The 20492-nt window shown below is 41.1% G+C and overlaps 1 protein-coding gene across 10 annotated transcripts in view; it reads right to left on the bottom strand.

Annotated features, from left to right (window-relative positions):
* Positions 1-20492, bottom strand: part of auts2a (activator of transcription and developmental regulator AUTS2 a) — a 222542-nt gene that overhangs the window by 145192 nt on the left and 56858 nt on the right. Inside the window, exon 1 of one of the 10 annotated variants that reach the window (XM_057053830.1) lies at positions 19440-19566. The exons of the other annotated variants lie outside the window; for them this stretch is intronic. Coding sequence (XP_056909810.1) covers positions 19440-19553 — 114 coding nt within the window. The 5' untranslated portion in view covers positions 19554-19566. Of the gene's footprint in view, positions 1-19439; positions 19567-20492 lie in introns of those variants that run through there. 10 annotated transcript variants of the gene reach the window in all.

Raw genomic sequence — 20492 nt, 5'->3', positions numbered from 1 at the left:
TGAGTCAGTTGGTTTCCCCCAGCAGATAAATCAACCAACTCATAGCTTCAACCACACCCTTGATCTAGTTCTGACTTACGTTGAGGTAGAACATGTGTCAGTGTTCCCTCAGAACACTCCTGTCAGACCATTCTTTGATCACTTTTACATTTACATTTATACCAGGGTGTGCCCCGTGGTATAATTAACATATTAAGACCCTCAAGCAGAGAGTGCGAAGACTAGAAAGAAAGTCGTATTCCTGTAAAATAGATAGCTATCATGTAGCCTGGAAAGACTGTCTAGTAGTTTACAAAAAGGCCCTCCGTAAGGCCACAGCTTATTTTTCTTCTTTAATTGAGGATAATAAGAACAACCCCAGGTTACTTTTCAGCACTGTGGCCAAATTAACCAAGAGTCACAGTGTTTTAGATCCACGTATCCCTTCTTCCCTTAGTGGTGAAGACTTCATGAGCTTCTTCACTGATAAAGTTCTAGCTATCAGAGAAAAAGCTAACCAGGCCATCCCAACAACTGGACCATCACCAGATGTGCTGACTGTGGGAACATACAGGGTCTCCAGCGAGCCCTTAAACTCCTTTAGTCCTATATATTTTTCTGAGGCGTTAATTCAGAAATCCAAGACCACCACGTGTCTTTTAGATCCTATTCCAACACACCTGTTGAAGGATGTTTTACCACTGATAGGCAGTTCTATCCTGGACCAGATCAATTGTTCATTAGTGACAGGTTATGTACCCCGGTCCTACGAGGTGGCAGTGATTAAGCCGTTGCTTAAAAAACCATCACTGGATCCGGAAGTACTCGCAAATTATAGGCCGATATCCAACCTTCCTTTTATCTCTAAAATTCTAGAGAAGGTGGTGGTGACTCAGTTACTGGAGCACCTGCAGAGGAACAGCCTGTTTGAGATGTTTCAGTCAGGCTTTAGAGCTCATCACAGCACAGAAACAGCACTTATTAAAGTTACTAATGATCTTCTTATAGCTTCAGATCATGGACTGGTTTCTATGCTGGTTCTGCTGGACCTCATTGCTGCTTTTGATACAGTTGATCACATCATCCTGTTACAGAGACTGGTGTACAGTGATAGTCGACAGCATTTTTTCTGCAGGATTGTTTTTTATTTCTGTCTAAAAATGGTTTAAAGGGAGTCATGTTTCTCAGCTTACTGTAGGGAACAATTCTGCTCTAATAACATAATTCTGCTATACTACACCAATCTGTGCATTATCAACATGGAAACTGTCTACTCAATAAATCCACACCATAATATTCTACGTTATTCCAGTCTAATCAAACAAGGTTCAAGGTTCACTTAGACAGGAGGAAGTTTCCCATGCCAGGACTAAATCAATGCTTTAAATGCCATTTAAATGATACACTTGGCACGAAGGACCTTTTCAAAGGACCTTTTATGTCCACACATCAAAGACTAATAATCCATGTTATAAGGGGACCAATAAAGGCAAATAAACACATTGGTGGCATCAGTTGTGTTAGACCATTATACCACTTGGAAAGCTTATTTTATTACAGAAGTTGGAACCTTATAATCCAGCAGAATGGCAACAGGACATCGAGGAGTCAGCAGGGTAACACGCTTCACTCAGGATTCACTCAAACACCACCCTGGCTTGTTGCCATTTATTTGATTACATCACTGACTGTTGATTATTACTGTCTTTGTCTTTATGTTTTAATTTAAACTGACACTCAGTGACATTTTGAAAGCAATAGCGTATGTTTCCATCGCTATAATATATTTGATTTACTTAATACTTACTGATCTCCGTAAGAATGATCTCAAAATATAAGTCAATAAAATCCAGACATGCATTGGAGCATCTCCCTTTATATCCCATTGAAGTACAGACGTCATTGAATTCTGGGGATTTAACAGTGCATTTATTGTAAATTGTCATTGTGCTTCTTCACTCAGTTGTTTTCCAGAGCTCTGGATGATGTCAGGAAATCCAGAGGACAGAGCTGCAGGAATGAAGCCAGGCTGGGCCCCGTGTCCAAGAAGGAGCCGCAGCCTTGGAAGCCTCAGCAGCTGAAGGAGGAGAACCGAGGAGAATCTCTGCAGGAGTGCAGGAGCTCCCAAAGAATGCAGCCATCAGAAGAGAGCTGGCGGCAAGAGATCAGGGACCTGAAGGGACTTCTGGTGGGAAAAGACCAGCAGATATCCAGGGTCGAGCAGGAAAGGAGAACGCTTGCTGAGGATCACGCGGACACCTTGGCCCTGCTGAGCAGCACGCAGGCGGCACTAAAGCAGGCAGAAGAAAAATGTGCCCGTCTCCAAGAACAATGCTGCAAAAAGCTGGCTGATCAGGAGCTGAGACACCAGACTCAGCTCAAGACCAAACAGATGGTGTCCGACCTCACAAAGTATGAAATGATCTGGACTGAGACCCAGAGGAAGCTGGAGGAGATGTTCTGGGACCATGAAAGGATCTCGGAGGAAAAGGAGACCTCCAACAGGAAGGAGATCCAACTCCTGTCCGGGAGAATCGTCCAGCTGCAGGTGAGCTGCCTCCACCTCCTTCTGTGTTTCTGACTTCTGACTGATGTCACATTCTTTAATCTAATAAATGATCTTTGTCTTTGCAGCAACTCCTCCGTGACAAGAAACAAAAGAAGAAACAAAAGCCGAAATTCAGTCTAAAGAAGTTCTTCTTTGGAAGATAAAGAGACGAAATAATTCTGATCCTGAGCTCCGACCAAGACATTCTATTGTTTCTACTCTATTGTCCTGAAAAACACTTGTTGGCTTTAAAAAGGTGTAAGTAAGGATCAGGATAAAAGACTTTATTGATCCCACATCGGGGAAATCGCACGTGACAGCGGTAGTGTCGCAAGGATGATTGGCGGTGGAGGAGACAAAGGGAGATGGACGTTCCTTTTTTTCCAAAAATAGACTTAATTTTTCTATGTTTCAAAAAGGGTGCAAATATTTACAGTGCTGTGGCTCCGAAAGATGCCAGGCTAAATCCACAGGATACCTTACAGACCCTGCACACTTTTATCCACCACAACTTTAACTCTTTTCCCATCAATTTCCTTTTTTTCAAAGCAACGACCAACCAACTCAACAACCCCCAACCGACCACTCACTAATCAAAAAGAAGAAACCCGTCTGGGGCCTACTACAGGGCTTTTATACCTGTAGCCCCTCCCACAGGTTAAACCATTTATCAAAATTATTACGCTAACTAATACATGTCGAAATTCAAAACAATAACCAAAAAGAAAATACAAAATATGCGTAAAATGTCCAAAACAAATGTCCACCATCAAAACCACCCAGTGCATAGTAAAATACATGTTCAACTTACTCTTTTAAAACACCCCCGCTAAAATAGATTGTGCCGTAGCACCCCGCGAAACCCCTCCATATATACAATCATTGAACAGTCCATCGGTTTCCCCGAACCAGGAAGTATGTCCTGCTGGTGAGCTATTGAAATATTGGTGCTTTTGATAAATGACAAACAAATAAACCTTGATGCTTTTAAACAGCCATAGTGTGAGTGTGATTCTTTGGGCAATGTTAAACAGACGGGAGGTCATACGGTGAGGCAATATGACGTGCGTTGTTTACTTGGGTGGAAATGAATAAAATAAAACATAAATGCTGGTTGGCCATGCCGTGCATGTCGGCTACAATGTATTCCAATAAGCTATGGTAAAAGTGGTGTATGTGAAATGCTCAAACCAAGTAAACCAAGACAGAACGGAATGGAAATGAAATGCAAACGTGTGTCCGTAAGTGGCACGGCTCACTCTGTGACAAGGTAGCCTGTGGTGTACAATACAAAAAAGTACTAAGAGAAAAAAAATAAAAACACTCTTACATTATGTACATTATACAGTATATACAGAAATTAAAATTATGTACAGGAGGAGTGTCGGACAGTGTAAAAAAAAAAAATGAAGGTGCAAATAAGATGGTTGGGATTAAAGGGACAGCACTAGACTGGTTCAGATCGTACTTATCTGATAGATACCAATTTGCTCATGTCCATGGCGTTCCCTCTTCATACAGTAGGGTTAGCCATGGATTTCCACAAGGTTCCGTATTTGGACCATCCGCACTTAAAGACATAAAGTCTTGGATGTCTTCAAATTTCCTCCTCCTTAACTCAGGAAAAACTGAGGTCATGGTGTTTGGTCCTGAACCTCTCAGGGATAGATTAGATCACATTATCATTCTAGATGGCATCTCATTAACATCTAGTCTCTCTGTGAGGAATCTAGGAGTAATTTTTGATCAAAATCTCTCCTTCAACTCACACATTAAAATAGTTTCTAGGAGTGCTTTTTTTCACCTGAAAAATATCGCAAAGATCAGTAAGCTACTAATTCGGCATGATGCTGAAAAGTTAGTCGATGCATTTGTTACTTCCAGGCTGGACTACTGTAATTCTTTATTATCAGGGTGTCCAAACAACTCTTTAAGAAGCCTCCAGCTGATCCAAAATGCTGCAGCCAGAGTTCTGACAGGTATTGACAAAATAGATCACATAACTCCTGTAATGGCGTCGCTTCATTGGCTGCCCGTTAAATTTAGAATAACTTTTAAAATCCTTCTTCTGACCTAAAAGGTCCTCAGAGGCCTAGCTCCATCCTACCTGCTGTGGAACCAGCTCCCTGTCCAGGTACGGGAGGCTGACTCCATCTCTACTTTTAAGATTAGGCTTAAAACCTACCTCTTTGAAAAAACTTATTGTTACTAATTCTGTAGTTCCAGTTATTATGATAGACAGACAAATTATCATACTTAAGGGGTCATCTAATCATTAGGTTAACATCTTAGCTATGCTGCTATAGTCCAGAAACATGATCACCTGACAGGCCTCTGTCACCCCACTGGGAAATGGTCTCCTCTCCTCTCCTCTCCTCTCCCTCCTCTCCTCTCCTCTCCTCTCCTCTCCTCTAGTAATGTTATTTCTTGTGTTTCTTTTTCAGCCCCCCCCCCCCCCCCCCTTTCTGTATTCATCTACAGGTATCGCCGCCTTCAGAGCTGCATACTGACCTCCAAACCCGCTGACCCACTCAACCTGACCCTACTGGCAACATACTTTACTAGATATAATGTATTTCTGTATGTACTCTGTGGACTATGTGTGCCTATTCTCTCCTCTACCTCTGCTCTTGTCTCCTCTCCTCTCCTCCTATATTTTTATTTATATATATTTATATATCTGTTACAATCAAAATTGTCTCAAGGTGCTTTACAGAATCCCAGGGCCTGACCCTCAACAAGTAACAGTGGCAAGGAAAAACTCCTCTTTAACAGGAAGAAACCTTGAACAGGACCAGGCTTATATTAGGGGAACCTCCTGCTGATGGCTGGCTGGATAGAAAGAGAGGAGAAGGGGGAGGATAGGAGAGTAGAGACTAGGCAGAGATAATAGAAATGCAATAATTATAATAAACTGCCAGTAGAGTTGAGTGAGTCAGCGGAGTCGGAGGTCAGTAGGTCAACATACAACTATGAAGGCGGCGATGCCTGTGTCTTGAATCAGTCACGACATCACAGTTGTGCACTTTTTTCAACAACTCTATTGTCTTTTAATTTAACAGTAGTCCCAGAGCAACTGTGAACTATATAACATTTTCGATCCTGAAGCAGATACAAACAGGAAAAACTATTTTTTCTTTTAGTTCCTGGTGGAGTCATAGAAGAGCACAGAGTGAAAACATGAACAAGGTTGAACTGGCATGGCCTGCTTTTAAGAGCATGCTTTCAACTGAGATTCTAATCAGCAATTCCTCTTTGTCTTTTTTGGATGATAACACTTTCAGTTACAGTCCACCGTACAAACTCTTTTTTATGAAAGGATGGCAAGCCTTGGTAGGCCAGAGAGTCAAGAACAAGCTCAGTAGTGCTAATGTGGTAAAGTCCCTTGAGTGCCTTTTAAACACAGATCTAAATAGGTCACAACAGGGAGAACAAAGTGTAAATCTGAGTGTGTGTGCTGGCTCCACTAATGTAATGCTACGCTCTCTTCATCCGTCCCACAAGAAGAAACAGTGATGCAAGCCTTTCTCTTTTTTCAAGATGTATGTTACATTTCCGATGTTTCTTAGTTGATTTTTTACTGGGAATCGGAGCTAACACCATCAGCTACACCACTCTTCTGAGGCTTTTGTCTGTCATCTGTCTAATTTGCTGCACACTTGCACGTCAGTCTCCTATTGACCTGCAGGTGGTGCTAAATGATAAGTAAAAAAGTCACACTGCCCAAACTCCCATATAAAACATTAAATAGTGTTTGTTCATGTGCATAGTACTAATGAAAGTTAAATTAAATTGTCTTCATTCTGAAATATTAGTTTATATTACATGATTTTAACAAAGTCTGGAGGCAAACAGTTAGGAAATTTGTGTGTGTGTGTGTGTGTGTGTGCGTGTGTGTAAAGGCTAACAACCGATGAGCACTTTTTCATTCACGTTTTCATGTGAAAGAGGAGCCAACAATAGACAGGTTCACCAACTCTAATCTCATAACCCTCCTACTTTCCCCTCCACATCTTTCTGCTCTCATTGTACTTGTAGCTCTGGGCTAATTGCAGCATTGTATATGATTGTTATTAAAAACAGACAAGCAGCAGTGATTTGCAAGAATGGAGACACTCCAGCTGGTGCCTCATCACACTGCGAGTATTAGAACATTAAAATGATTGCAATCAGGGCTGGAGCGAGGGCCACGCTGTTGTCTGCGATGCTGTAAAGCAGCAGAGTCCTGCATAACAACAGCAGTAGCAGCTGGCAGCGTCTCCCTGTCTGCAGCCCCCTCCCGCAAGGTGCACATCTGAAGAGGCCTTGGACAATCCCACCACAACAAAGAAGAATAAATAACAACATGCTTACAGCGCCTTTAGAATTGATGGCCAAATTCACAAAGGAGCATGGTAAACTTGCTGGAGCATAATACAAAAGACACAAAGAATGGATGAAACACACCACACAAACCCTTCAAAACTAATAGTCTTTCTTTTGGTCAGGTTTTCCTGAGCTTTGCTCCTAAATAGCTCTAATACAACCATGAAGTCTGTAATGTTGTATACCTTTACATTCAAAATGAAAAGCTTCTTAAAGAAAGATTCTGAAACATGAATTGAAGTCCACAATATGAAATAGAACTGACATGAACTGATGATCTGCATTCTAATATCCAGTGTTAATGCTGCATATCTACCAGCGTAACAACAGATATACATATTACAATTAGAGGAAGTACCTGTTCAAATCAGTTGTCAATATCACAGCGATTGCTGTTATGGCAATAGATGCAGGCAAGGAAAACCGAGGGTATAAATAATAAAGAAACCCCAGCAACAATTGCTCACTTCAAGAGAACCTTTTCTCATTGGAAGTCTTCATTTACTTCGAATTATTTAGGACAGTGTACCAGTACCAACTGATAAAGCTGGTTTGATATTTTGTGCCTACCATATCCAGGCTGTGGAAATATAAAGCTCACAGCTTTTAGTGAGATAGGGCAAGTGAGGCTCAGTCTTGTGTATGGACTCCAGCTGGAGCAGCACACCAAGGACAATGTTGGGGAGGCCATCATCTTTGAGCAGCTACTCCATGTACTGCTACAGGAGGTGAGAACTTGGGTGAAGGAACATGAGCCAGCGGGCCATCTTGCAGCTGCCAAACTGGCGCTTCAGTACCTCAATGTGCGGAAAGAAAGATCAGCTGAACGTTCCCCCAGTGTTGCATATCGATTGGCTCCGACACTCCTCCAGCCAAAGCCTGCAAGGAGGGAGAGTAGTCAGGAGCTCAAAGGTAAGGGCATAGGACCAAACCATCGATCATCAGGTAAGGACCTTGTTTATTTTTACTATCAGCAGCCAGGCTTGAAAGCTTCTGCGTGTCCCATACGCAAAGCCAAGGTCGTTGGCACCTGCTATACACCCTTGCCAAAGGTGAGCTCCGCTGGAGGCTACAGATTGCAACACTACAAGACTCTTACAATAAATGGCCAGCAGGTGCAAGCTCTGCTGGACAGCTTCATGCTGCAGGTTAAGCACAATCTGGCGCCAGTGGGCGCGCTGGATTATACCAGACAGGAGAACCTGTTATTGATGAACAACGGTACTTGTTAGCTGCGAGAGTAATAGAGACTTTACCAGTGGATGCCATGCTTGGTTGGGACTTACCTTTCATCCTGGATTTACTGCTCGAAGCAGAAAAGACTGAGGGGATTTACTCTGAAGAGAGGGGAAAGGCCAGTGTAAAGGTTGTTTGTACAATAATCACTCAATTAGCCCAGGGAAAAGCTGGTGTCCAACCAGTCCCCAATCTTGACATTAGTCTATGTGAAGGTGACACAAAGGGCCAAGAAACTCCAGGTGCCAGTGCCCCTTTGAAAAGTAGCTCAAGGTACCAGATTCTGAACAGGAATATAAGTTATCTCATAACATGTGGGAAATACCTGAAAATGTTTCAAAGTTGCAAAGGGGCAGATGAAGGAAAAAGAGAAGAAATGTTTGGGCAAGAAAAGATTTATGGCAGACAACAATGTGTTGTATGCTGTTAATGATGAACACAAGCACCTTCTAGCTGTTGGGCTAAAGGTAATGGATTTAGCACACAACCTTCCCTGGGCTGGACACCTTGGCTGCTACAAAACACATATGCGGGTCAGTGCACACTTTTATTGGACCTAGAGTGAAATTCAAAAATATTGCAGCACATGCCCAACTCCAGCCATTTCCCATTATCTCCACTGCAGGTTTGCCATGGACATTGATCACAGAAGCTGTGGTGGTCACCAGTACATTTGGATTGCCTGTGACTTTGCAAACTGGTTTCCAAAGGTTTTTTCCCGCCGAACCATTGCTGATACACCCATAAACTCATCCGACCAAACTCATACAACTAAATGTTGAAGACTTTGATCCAAAAGTTTGTGGTTGACATTGGCAAGGACTGGGACTGTTGGCTACTGTTTTTGTTCTTTGCTAACCAAGAGGTTCCGTGGGCCTCCACTGTTTTTTCACCCTTTGAGTTGCTCTATCAATGGGTTGTCCAGGGCAGATTGGATCTGCTGAGAAAGAGTTGGGAGGTTCCATTCACCTTGTAGAAGAAGTGTGGTCCACTATGTGATGGAAATGAGGAACTGCCTTGCCACTTATCTGGAAGAGGTGGACCTTAATCTTTGGGAGGCTCAGAGAACCTGAAAAGACTGACAGGCATGGGTCCGTGAATTTCTGCCTGGCCAGAAACTACTGTTGTTACTTCCTCCACAAGTAAATTATTAGCAAAATGTCAAGGCCCATATCTGGTTCTTTGCAAAATGGGACCCATCACCTATTAAATCTATCAGGAGAGAAAGTACCTTGGATGCCAACTAGGGAGGGGAGAGGTCCGCACACAAGTGGATAGAAGACATCCAGAATACACCTCAACCAGGTACCAAGAAAGAGGTATGGTCCTTTTTAGGATTAATTGGCTGGTACCAAAAAATTGTGCCCCAATTTGCCATAATTGCAGCTCATCTCACAGCCTTGATCTGCAAGGACTCAGCTATCTTCCCCTGTGATTAGGAGTCCTGAATTCATCCAAATGTTTCTGGTCTCTGATGCCTGATCAGTCGGCCTTGGGGGAGTGTTGGCACAGGGAGAGCGTAGGAAAAAAAGTCTAAGTCTGTACCTCAGCTTAAAACCTCAGTCTCATGAACTTGATATTTGACTGTGGCGAAAGAGGGGTTGGCCATTAAGTGGACTTTAGAGAGCCTGGAGTATTATTTCCTGGGACAAGAATTTGATCTGGAGTCTGACCATCGAGCACTCACCTGGATTACCTCCATGAAGTATCTTAACAGTCACCTGACCAGGTGGTACCTCTCACTCCAACTGTAGGTTCAAGATCTGACATCGATCGGGAAAGCCCAATACGGTTGCTAAATACCTGTCCAGGCTGACACATTCCCAGCCTCCTCGAGGAGATGAATGATGTGATCGGAGCATAGTCACAAGCAAAGATGCTCAGTCTGGAAACTTGCTGTCTAAGCGCTGGGGCAGTTAATAAAAGATTGTATGCAGATAAAGACTCCCCACCCCCACTGATTGATCTACGGAGATACATTTCAAATCCAAACCATGTATTATTTCAGTGTTACTTCAGGGCGCAGTGGAACAGAGAGCTGAATAATGAATGAAGACCACCACAGTACCCACATATTGTAGAGACATTCTGCTACACACACTGCTGGGGTTCCTATTGGATGCTCTGGGGAGGAAGTGAGGGGTTAACTGGTCTGTGGAGAGCTGTAAAATGAGGGCTTCATTGCCTGGAGGGCTTGCACAGAACTACAACTTCAAACACAGAGACAAACACATTCATCTACCAAGCCAGAAACAAAGCTTTCTGTGAAGCTGTAGAATCACTAGAATGTGTTAAAAGTAGTTTTAAACAGTCTGCATGATTGCAAACTGGATTTAGATGATGAAGAGGCCTACACTGATACAGAAAACAATCTGCAGATTTTGGATGTTGTTAAATAGTGACATAAGAGTAGTGACAGATAGATGGACGGACGGACAGACAGACAGTCAGATCCAATCCTACATACCTATATCATTTTGTTAACTAAGCTGCAGAGCTTAAATGTTTCCATCCTTAATCTGCCAATGTAAATCCAAAATAAATGTTTAGCTCTATTTCTATGATAATCACAATAAAATGATTACACAAGCAGAGGAGCTGCAGTTATATACTGCCCAAACTAGGCAAGAAGTAGCTTGTGAGTGTAAATAAAATTGTGCTTCTTTTAATTTTTAACAGCCCATTGTCTGCTGAAAATGGCCTCAATGATTATAGCTAGCACATTGCACTTTTTACAAATTGCGTTTTCTGCTTAAATTAGCAGAGCAAAGGGGGAAATGCTCAAAGGGAATAGACTAAGTAGAAAGAAGAAGGCTTAATGTAATGAGGCTTATGCTACAACACTAATTACCACAAGGCCCTGTGCTTGTTACCTAAAATGTGCTTAACACACTGCTTCATTTATCTAAGCAAATGAGCAGAGAGATGTGTATCTACATAAGCTACAGCAGGTCAATTACTAATGCTGAATAATTCACACATGTAATATTTAGGCTCCAAAAACCTACTACACAGACTAAATTCTGTTATCATTACTGAAATATGATTGAAGAGAAGAGAACAGAACAGAAGAGAAGAGAAGTGAAACAACATCTGGAGACTTAGACATCACAGAGCTCTGATGGTTAAACTTCTCTTCTACAGGATGGGTGAAAGGAAGAGAAATATGTTTCCTGTCATCTTCTATCTTGTCAGTCTTTGTTCAGACATCTTGCATCTCCTCCACCAGCTGTTTGCTGCCTGTGTAGACAGATGGCTTCTTCTCTTTGATATGCTCTCTCCTCTCTGCTCGCCCACTCTCCTTCCTCACCAGATACAACTCTGAGTTGCTAGTCGGCTAAAAGAATCTTCTGGAGAGAGAACACTGTGATGCATGATAATAATTATGTACAGCAAGGCTCACAAAATGTGAATTCTATAGGCTGATTTAAAAAAAAAAAACAGAGGGTAGCAACACACCGATGGGAACCATGTTCGTGTCCAAGTGTCCAGCAGGCTCAAAAAAGAGCTGCTGAGGGGCAGCCAGCAGACAGGGCTGAGCATTCCAGACTTGAGACTAATGAGCTGTTCTCTGCCTGTCTTTAAACACTCTTAATCAGAGGTGTGTTGATGCATCTCTGCATGTGGAACTGGCAAAGTAAATCTTACAATGACAGCCACAAAAGCATGACTCCATATTCCTATAACATCAACTCAGAAAGAACCAACAGCATCATACAGAGAACATACAGTGGCAAACAGAGAAGGCCACACAGAGACAAAACACAGACCTGAATAAGGAGCCAAAACAGAGAGGAGATAGGAAGCAGACATTGGCCAACAAGTGTCAAAGTTGTAAGTTTATGGAGTTTGTCAGTAAAATAATATGATACATCCAGAAGTAGTTTATTAACTAACCACTCATTTCATATCAGTTGGTACACGTGCACAACATGGTTATCCTTAGTGTCGCAAGGATGAACGGCGGTGGAGGAGACAGAGGGAGATGGGAGATTCTTTACTCCAAAAATGCAATTTTTTATTTACCAAAAATAAAGTGGCGTCAGAAGATGCCAGGCTAAATCCATACAATACATACAGACCCTGCACACTCTTACACACCACCACTTTAACTCTTTTTCCAACAATTTTCTTTTTCCTCCAAAACAATGACCAACCAACTCAACAACCAACAAGAAGCCCTGTCTTGGGCCTACTACAGGGCTTTTATACCTGTAGCCCCTCCCACAGGTGAAACCAATTATCAAAATTATTACGCTAACTAACACATTTACAAACTCAAAATTACAACCGAAAAGAAAATACAAAATATGCGTAAAACTTCCAAAACAAATTTCCACCACCAACAACCACCCAATGCACAGTAAAATACATGTTCAATTTACCCCAATAAAACACCCCCGCTAAAATAGATTGTGCCGTAGCACCCCGCGAAACCCCTCCATATATACAATCATGGACCAGTCCTTCGGTTTCCCCAAACGAGGAAGTATGTCCTGCTGGTGAGCTATGGTAAAAAGTGGTGTGTGTGAAATGCAGACAGAATGGAACAGAATGGAAATAAAATGTTTGTGTGTGCGTATGAAGTGTGTGCGTAAGTGGCACGGCTCACTCCGTGACATTTAGCATTAGCTGGAAACAGAATACATAAACATGAAAAAAGAAATGATCAAAGGCAAGATAAATCTGTCCGTTGTCTATTTTTATCAAGTTCAAAGTGTTTAATGACATTGAAATGCTATAAGTAGCTTGTAATTGCTTGGCTAAGTGTAACTGCTTCAGTCTATTTTGGATGCTTCATTTTTATCCTGCTTCAAATTACAGAAAGAGATTGCACTGGAATCAAAGGAGATATACATTAGCCTTTCAGCAGCAGTCTTGCTATGTTCCTGGAAAATATTGTACCATTCCAAAGTTATATAACAAGGATGCACTTGCTTTTTTAAAAAAAAAAAGGGAATAGGTGGTGAACTATTATTTTCTGAATTGTTGCTTTTTCAACAACTTTCTAATAAACCACACACATAAAAACAGTGAAATGTTGGGCTTATACACATCCTATTTCCTTTTCTTTTCCTCTAGGTTGTGCATAAGAGACAGAGATAAAAGATGACATGCAAAAACAGCCTCTGTGGGCAAAAGTTGTCTTTCCAGCTGGCTAAGCATGCAGTCATTCACTGCATCCATCTGTCATGCCTGTCCCTGGAGGTGACACTGAGGGCTCGTTTCCTCTGCCACACTCTCTCTGGCCTGCAGTTCTTGAGTGATCCAGAGTATACCAGTCAGCCACTTCATCTCTCCATTCAGCCTACTGCAGAGTAGAGAGCACATATGCAGAGGCAGGCAGTGCTAAGTTACAGCCTGCTCACTGTGTTTACATCCCACAAATTAACACAAACATGGCAGGGGAAATGAGATCCCGCCTGGAGCCAAAACTGAGTAACCGCCAGTTGCAGCAAGCGTGCTCTGAAAATAGAAAGGGATAAATGTTCTTATGAAGCCACTGGCACATCACTGCTCTGCCTGGAAGTGACTACCCCACCATTCCCAGTTACTCCGCTGATTTCTTTTTTTGATATTTCATCATTACTGGCAAAAAGTTTTATTTACACTGATCCATCTCAAGAAATTAACCACTGACTATTTTGGCTACATGCTACACATGTCTATTCCTACATTTTATAGCCTAGAATAAGCACAGGAAGCTCTGTAAAACTCTCGGCTCCTTGTGATTAAATTGATCTAACACGGAGAAAAACTGACTACTTGAGCCACTTTAGTCACTCTAAACTTGTGTTGTCTCCTCTGTGGCAAAGGCTTTTGTCTGACAGATGTTTACAGGGGATGGAAAATGTTTGACTGCTGTGTGCTGCCTGTGAAAACATCTGGAGTTTGCAGGGATTTGCTGGTAATCCCTTTAGCAAGCTGTGGCACTCTCCTAGAATTTTAACGTGCCTAAAATGTAAGCAAGAGGGGGATGTCCTGATTGTCCCAGTTTGTGACAAGGCTTACTGGGGTCACCAGTACCATAAGCTCTGTAAGCTGCTTACCGTCACAGCATTTAAGCATAAATAAATTAAACTGGATTCCCACAAAACCTTTATTTCAGTCCTCTGAGCACGGATAGATACATAGAGGAATAAAGCCTTCCCAAAGATGACCTATTTCATTATTTGTTAAAACCACCACACGAGTAGGATCCATCACAGACTGCAATAAGCAGTGATTACCCACTCCTCTTCGCTGTTCATTAGAATCTTTACTTTCACACCCTATACTGTTAAGCACACACCACCTACGACAATGTCAATATTATTGTCAAAATTCAATATGCTGTAAAAATAAATCTGTAAAATATACTGTACATTAAAAGTGTGCACCAGCACACTACGTTGATAACGTGTAATAGAAAAATTAAGTTGTCATGTTGAAACGGTTGTATAATATATACCTTTTGATATATCCCTTATATATTACCTTCCTATGGTGTGCCAAGGTTGGGGAGAGGCCAGGTGAATATACATGCATACATAAGTGTACACTATATGATAGGTCATTTACTAGTTGATAAACAGGAGTGTCCAAAGTTAGACCTCTACATCGACTGGATTTAAGGTTTATTTGAAGACGTTTCGCCTTCTTTCCAAAAGGCTTTTATAGTTCTATACTCGCTGAGGGCAGAGCTTGAAAATGCAGCCCTTGTAGACCATTAGCATGCTAATGATCTGGCTGGTCACCTGAGAGTCGTTGGTAGGGTCATTCCCCTAGTTTCAGTTTAAATGCTTCCTCTTTGTCTGCTGGTTCACATGATGATGAGTCACCCGGTCTCATGAAACAGTGTGAATTTTTGGATTGTCGGAGGAAAGAGTGGAGGACTGAATTGTATGTGGGTGATAGGAAGTGCCTTAGTCCACCACCTCTGTTTAAGGATGGTTTTTCCAACATGACATGGATGGCTTCCTTTACGGTCCTACTTGACTGTCGCCAAAGGGGTGTCCACTTTCCTTGGTGCAGGTGTACTGCTCAGTCCTGTCCTGAAGAGGTGGCACATCTGTGTTGTGCCATTTGTTTATGGAGGGGTTGTTTATGTCTGTGAAGGTTGTCAGTCATCCAGGTCAGGGTTATTAAGATGTTTCACCTTTCATCCAAGAGGCTTCATCAGTTACAGCTGACTCCTAGCTAGGGGCTGATTACTTTCACCAATGTACAGTTCCTTTCATTCCTCTTGCTGCTGTACAGCATAGACAACATTGCTTTGTTTTTGACTTTGTGTCCTGTACTTTGCGTGTACCAGTTTTGCCTGAGTGTGTGGAAGGGTTTGAACTGCACTGGAATGTTGTGCAGACAGGTAAGGGATAGAAATTATGTATGCCTTTATATCTTTCCTCTTCGTTTTTGGGGTCATGCATTTTGGACGTTTTTTTGAAGGACCAGTCTTGGTAACCAAAAGTGAGTGCTTTTTTAAGATGATTCTGTTCCTTCTTCCCTTGGGTTTAGGTGGGTACTTCTTTAACCCTATTTTGTTGGGTGTTGATTACACCCAACTTGTGTTCTAGTAGGTGGTGTGATCTGTGTGTGTAGGTTTTCTTTAGACCTCAATGCTGAGGTTTCTGTCTTACTCAATCTTACCTGCACAGTCCAAGAAGGCCACAATGTCTTTTTTACGGCTTCCCTGGTGAATTTGACATAATCATCTGTGTTGTTGAGGTGGGTTTAGAACACTGCCCATTCTTTTCTTTGAATCTTGATCCAGTTGTTGTCCACATATCTTAACCAGTGGCTTGGGACGGTTCCTGTGAAGGAAGTCAGGGCTTGGTTTTCAACTTTCTCCATGTAGAGATTGGCAACTGTGGCAGACATTGGTGAACCCATGGCACAACCATTTTTCTGGCTGCAGGACAGCTGCAGTAGATAGAAATCTTTCTGCATTGAGTTTGCCTCTTGCCATCTAGCCTTGATGAGCATTCCAAAAAGTAAAAAGTTGTAAAGGAAAACATGTTTTATGTTTATCCTTGTTCAGAGGATGGAGAGAGATGTTTCTTTGTTTGTCTGTTTTCAGAGAGGATCATGCTGGTGCAGTCAACAGCTGATGGTGTTATGAGTCTCAAGCAGAGTTGGTGACTTGATTATGTCCATGTTGAGCATCCTCCTCGGCCAAGTCTGAACTCAGTGACTCATTACTTTTGATCAGCCCAGGGCAAGTGGTCATTTTTTCCTGATGGTTGTTTCTTCCACCATGGATTATTCTTCATATGAACACATTCTGGTTTTAAGATCTCAACACTATGGTGTGACTATACCGGAACAGGAAAAAATGTTCCTCCAAATGAAATGTCCTTTGCTTTACAATTGGCAAAATTTGTAATTTCCTTTTTATAAATTTTATAATATATATATTATATATATATATATATAATATATTATATATATATATTATATATATATATATATATATACCTTTTGATATATCAATTTATATATTATATATATATTATTAATACTCACAACCACAGCTGCCTGTAATTTACTGTAAAGTTGAAATTTGCAATGAAATTTGTAATATATCAGTTAAGAACAGTTTTTCCATGTTTTTCCACTTATTTTTAAGAGTTTACCTTAAACAGGTTTATATTATAACCTTTCCAGCAAACTGTCATAAAAAGTTTTACAGTATATTGTTTCATCCATCATAATTTACCATAAAAAAATTGCTTTGCCATAAAATTAATAGTTCTGTACCTTATTGTTATGTCTCATACATTTTTACTATATTTTCTATGGTGAAATTCTAGCAACCACAGCTGCTAGTATTTTACCATAAATTATACAGATCTTTTTTCAGTGATATGATTAAATAGGGTTTTAAACTGTTGAGTTATATTACTTATGCAAGCATCACTACAACAGTACAAAGCAAATGTTCACTGCCTAACTCTATCTCAGGTCAAGGCTCCAGTGTAAAATTAAGTGAAGGTTAGGAAGGGATTCCTGTTTAATCATACTGCTGTCAAAACTGACCTTGGTAGTATTGACAAAAAAGATTAAACCCTCAGCTTTGTTTTTTACAGTTTTCGAAAAACCAGTACTTAGTGAACTGCACGGTACACAAATTGGGAGAGTTTAGAATAAATGACAATTTTCTTGATTGTGAGCGTGTAATTAGAACCTGGAATATGTGAATTTGATGAAAACTTGGTATGACTGTTGCAATTCAAACCAAAATGAAAGATGTTGGCAGTTGGATCCCATGTTATGTGTTTTCCCAGGACCTCCATGTTTTTGTCAGCATCCCCAATCTTGTGGAACCTTGATTAGTGCCCGTACGTTTTTGGTTCTATTGTAACTATTCCATTGTAAGTGCTGGTTTCATAACAAATAAATGTCTTTTACATACACCTGCAGACCTCATGTCGCTTTCATAGAGTTTTCATCATTTAAATGGAGACCTCATCGGCCTCCGTGTGTGTGGCAGCGCAACACATGAGCTGCTTTTTCATCACGTTGGCATGACACTGCTGCTTGACCCACTAGCCACTTTGTCCTGGTCTATGGTCCCCCTGATAGAGAAACCCAGTTTTTCTCTTGTTTCCCATGTTTACTTTCTTTTATTCACAAAGAGATTCTGCTGAAGCACCGTTGATATTTGAAGACAGGACACAGAAAAACTGCTGAATACAGCTTGACAAGACATCCAGCTGTTATAATTGACCTTATGTCCTTATGACTGACACATTCAAAACCTGAACAACCCTACTGTAAAACAAGGTGATGTACCCCAATAAAAATGCAGTAATTTGACTTCTTCACTAAAAATTGAACTCTGCCAGATACTTTCCAGATATAGTGTTGGTCTTTTGTGTCTCTGATGTTCGCTGAACTCACAAGACTAAAGGAAAGCATAGTGCTTAGGCAGAAATTGTGGAAAAATGTGCACGACTAAAGATCTCCAGTGACCACAGTATTTATAAATATTGACAAAAGAGCTTGAATGAAAGGTTAGTTTCCCCATTAAAATGATACCACGCAACAAAGGGAATAGATGGTGAACTTTGTGAATTGTTGCCTTTTCAACTACTTTTTAATAAACCATACATATATAAATGATGAAATGTCACCAGCATCTTGGTTTGACTTTTGGAATGTCTTCTCTTTGCCTTTTGCATTTCTGCCCAAACACTCACAGACCAATGTTCATAGTTTGGACAGGTAGAAGAGCTTTTAACGAAATGTAATATGATGGAATTTTAAAAAAATGAGCCCATACTTGTTCTCCAGACTGAATTTGAAAAGCTGAAAGAGTAAAGAAAGAAAAAATGTGCTCAACCACTTTTCACTTCAGACCAAGAAAACATTATGTATATTTTATAAAAACAAACATCTCACATCTTTGTACAATTAAAAAACCACGGAGTCTTTAAAATGATGTACATTTACGCTCAACGTTAAACATATGGCTCTTAAAGCAGAGACAGGATGTAAAATAAATTGCTTAAATACGCCTAGTGATGAAATCTTAAAGGATACCGGCATTTTTCCACTTCAGTTTAGGTTTGTTTGAGTGCAAAAGGGTGACCAGATGGCAGCAGAACACCTCAGGCAGCCACAGATGGTCCCAAGAGGCTAATAGACACATACAGCCTCTCAAAGCAATTCCAACGATTTTGCACGAACGTTCTGCATCTCTGGTCTGAAAATGTCTTTCGTTCCTGAATCTAAATGTGATGTGCTTGAACTGGGATCAATTCAACGTCAACCCCTGCATTTGTACCTCTGTGCATGTATGTGTGTGCGTGTGTGTGGGGTGGGGGGGCTCAACCGAAAACTTATTGGAAACAGTAACTATAGAACAATGCCATTTCCAAACTTTCTGTAATGAACATCAAGCCTCATTTATGAACGCTTCATTTACATGCGACAGCATGAGCAGGTTGACGATTGTTTACTTAAACAGAAAACAAAGTCAACTAACTCATTAAAGATAACCATTTGTGTTGGACTGCTTCCAATGATATGCAGTTACGTTTAAAAAGTCAAAAAGTTTGCCTGTAAAAATATGTTTATCTGATACATTTAATATATACATCACATCTAAACGTGAAATGTTTGATTCAAATAAATTGCAATGTGTTCAGAATTCGATTCTGGCTCAGTAGAACACAATCAAGCAGTGAGGGTTAAAATTGTACAAAATATTAGGTTTTAATACAAAAAAATAATTCCTGCAGTTTTACACACCAGTTTAAAATGATTCATATTTGAAAGTTAATGCGAGCGGACACAGACAAAACAGAAAGAAAAAACAGAGGCTTACCTTCTCGTTGTATTTGAACTTAACATAAAACCAACTGGATCTTATCATTCTGCTGTCTTCTGTTCTGCACGGACACAGTGTACTGAGAGTGGTTCTGCAGTGTTGCATGTGCATATTATCCGCCTGCTGCCTCTTCCCTCTCTGACTCTGACTTCAAGCCTCTGTGACGGCTTTTTTCACTCCCTCATCTTTATGCCAGGGAGTGTGTGTATGAGGTTTGTGTGCTGGTATTGGAAGGGCACCTCAACTAGGCTTCAGTTTTGGTCAGCATTGGCAGCAGATGCCAGAGGAGGAAAATGTTTCCCCTCTGAGATTGAGAACTGTCAACGTTGAAGCCCCAGCCCTTACTGACTGACTGCTTTCCCACTTTTAAATGTATCCTTCAGGCTCTCTTACTCTCTCCCCTTTTCAAGTTCCTCATTCAGACTCCCCTAAGGGTTCCCCTTTATGCAATCTTAAGCTCTTCCTGTCTTTCCTTGTTGAACTCCTTTTTCTATCAACTTCCATTTTAGTCTGCAGTGCTTTCGGCTACATACAGTAGCTGGGCAGGGTGCATATCTTGATGTTGATCGTGACCCCGAAAGGGAAAAAGCAGTTAAGAAGAAGATACAAGTGAATAAAATTGTTGTGGAATAAACAAGGATTTCTAATATTTGGTTTCCTTCTTCAATTAAATGATAAATGTCTCTTTTTCCCTGTGAACCCAGCTGCATATGGGAAAGACACAGTAAATCCCTGAACGAGTCGCCAGCTCATGCAAGTGAACCAGGCTATGTGAGCATGTCGTAGTGCTCTGAAGTTGTTGTGGAAGCTTCCACTGCTACCAGAACCTCTCCCAAGTAATGTCTACACAGGGACTTGAACCTGCTTCCCAGCCCAGTCCCCTCTAAACTGAACTAACACTTAAACGATCCAACAAACTAGCAATCAGCAGTGTTTTGGCACCGAACTAGACGGCTTCAAGAATTTTATAAAAATGAAGGATTTGTGGTCAGACCACCTGGTCAGTAAAAATACTCAGTCAACCTCCTACACAAAATGTGTGTGTGTTCG

Source organism: Takifugu flavidus, chromosome 14 (genome assembly GCF_003711565.1).
Source record: "Takifugu flavidus isolate HTHZ2018 chromosome 14, ASM371156v2, whole genome shotgun sequence".
Lineage (NCBI taxonomy): Eukaryota > Metazoa > Chordata > Actinopteri > Tetraodontiformes > Tetraodontidae > Takifugu > Takifugu flavidus.
Note: the sequence above shows the minus strand (reverse complement) of the source record. Positions and strands in the feature narration are given on the sequence as shown.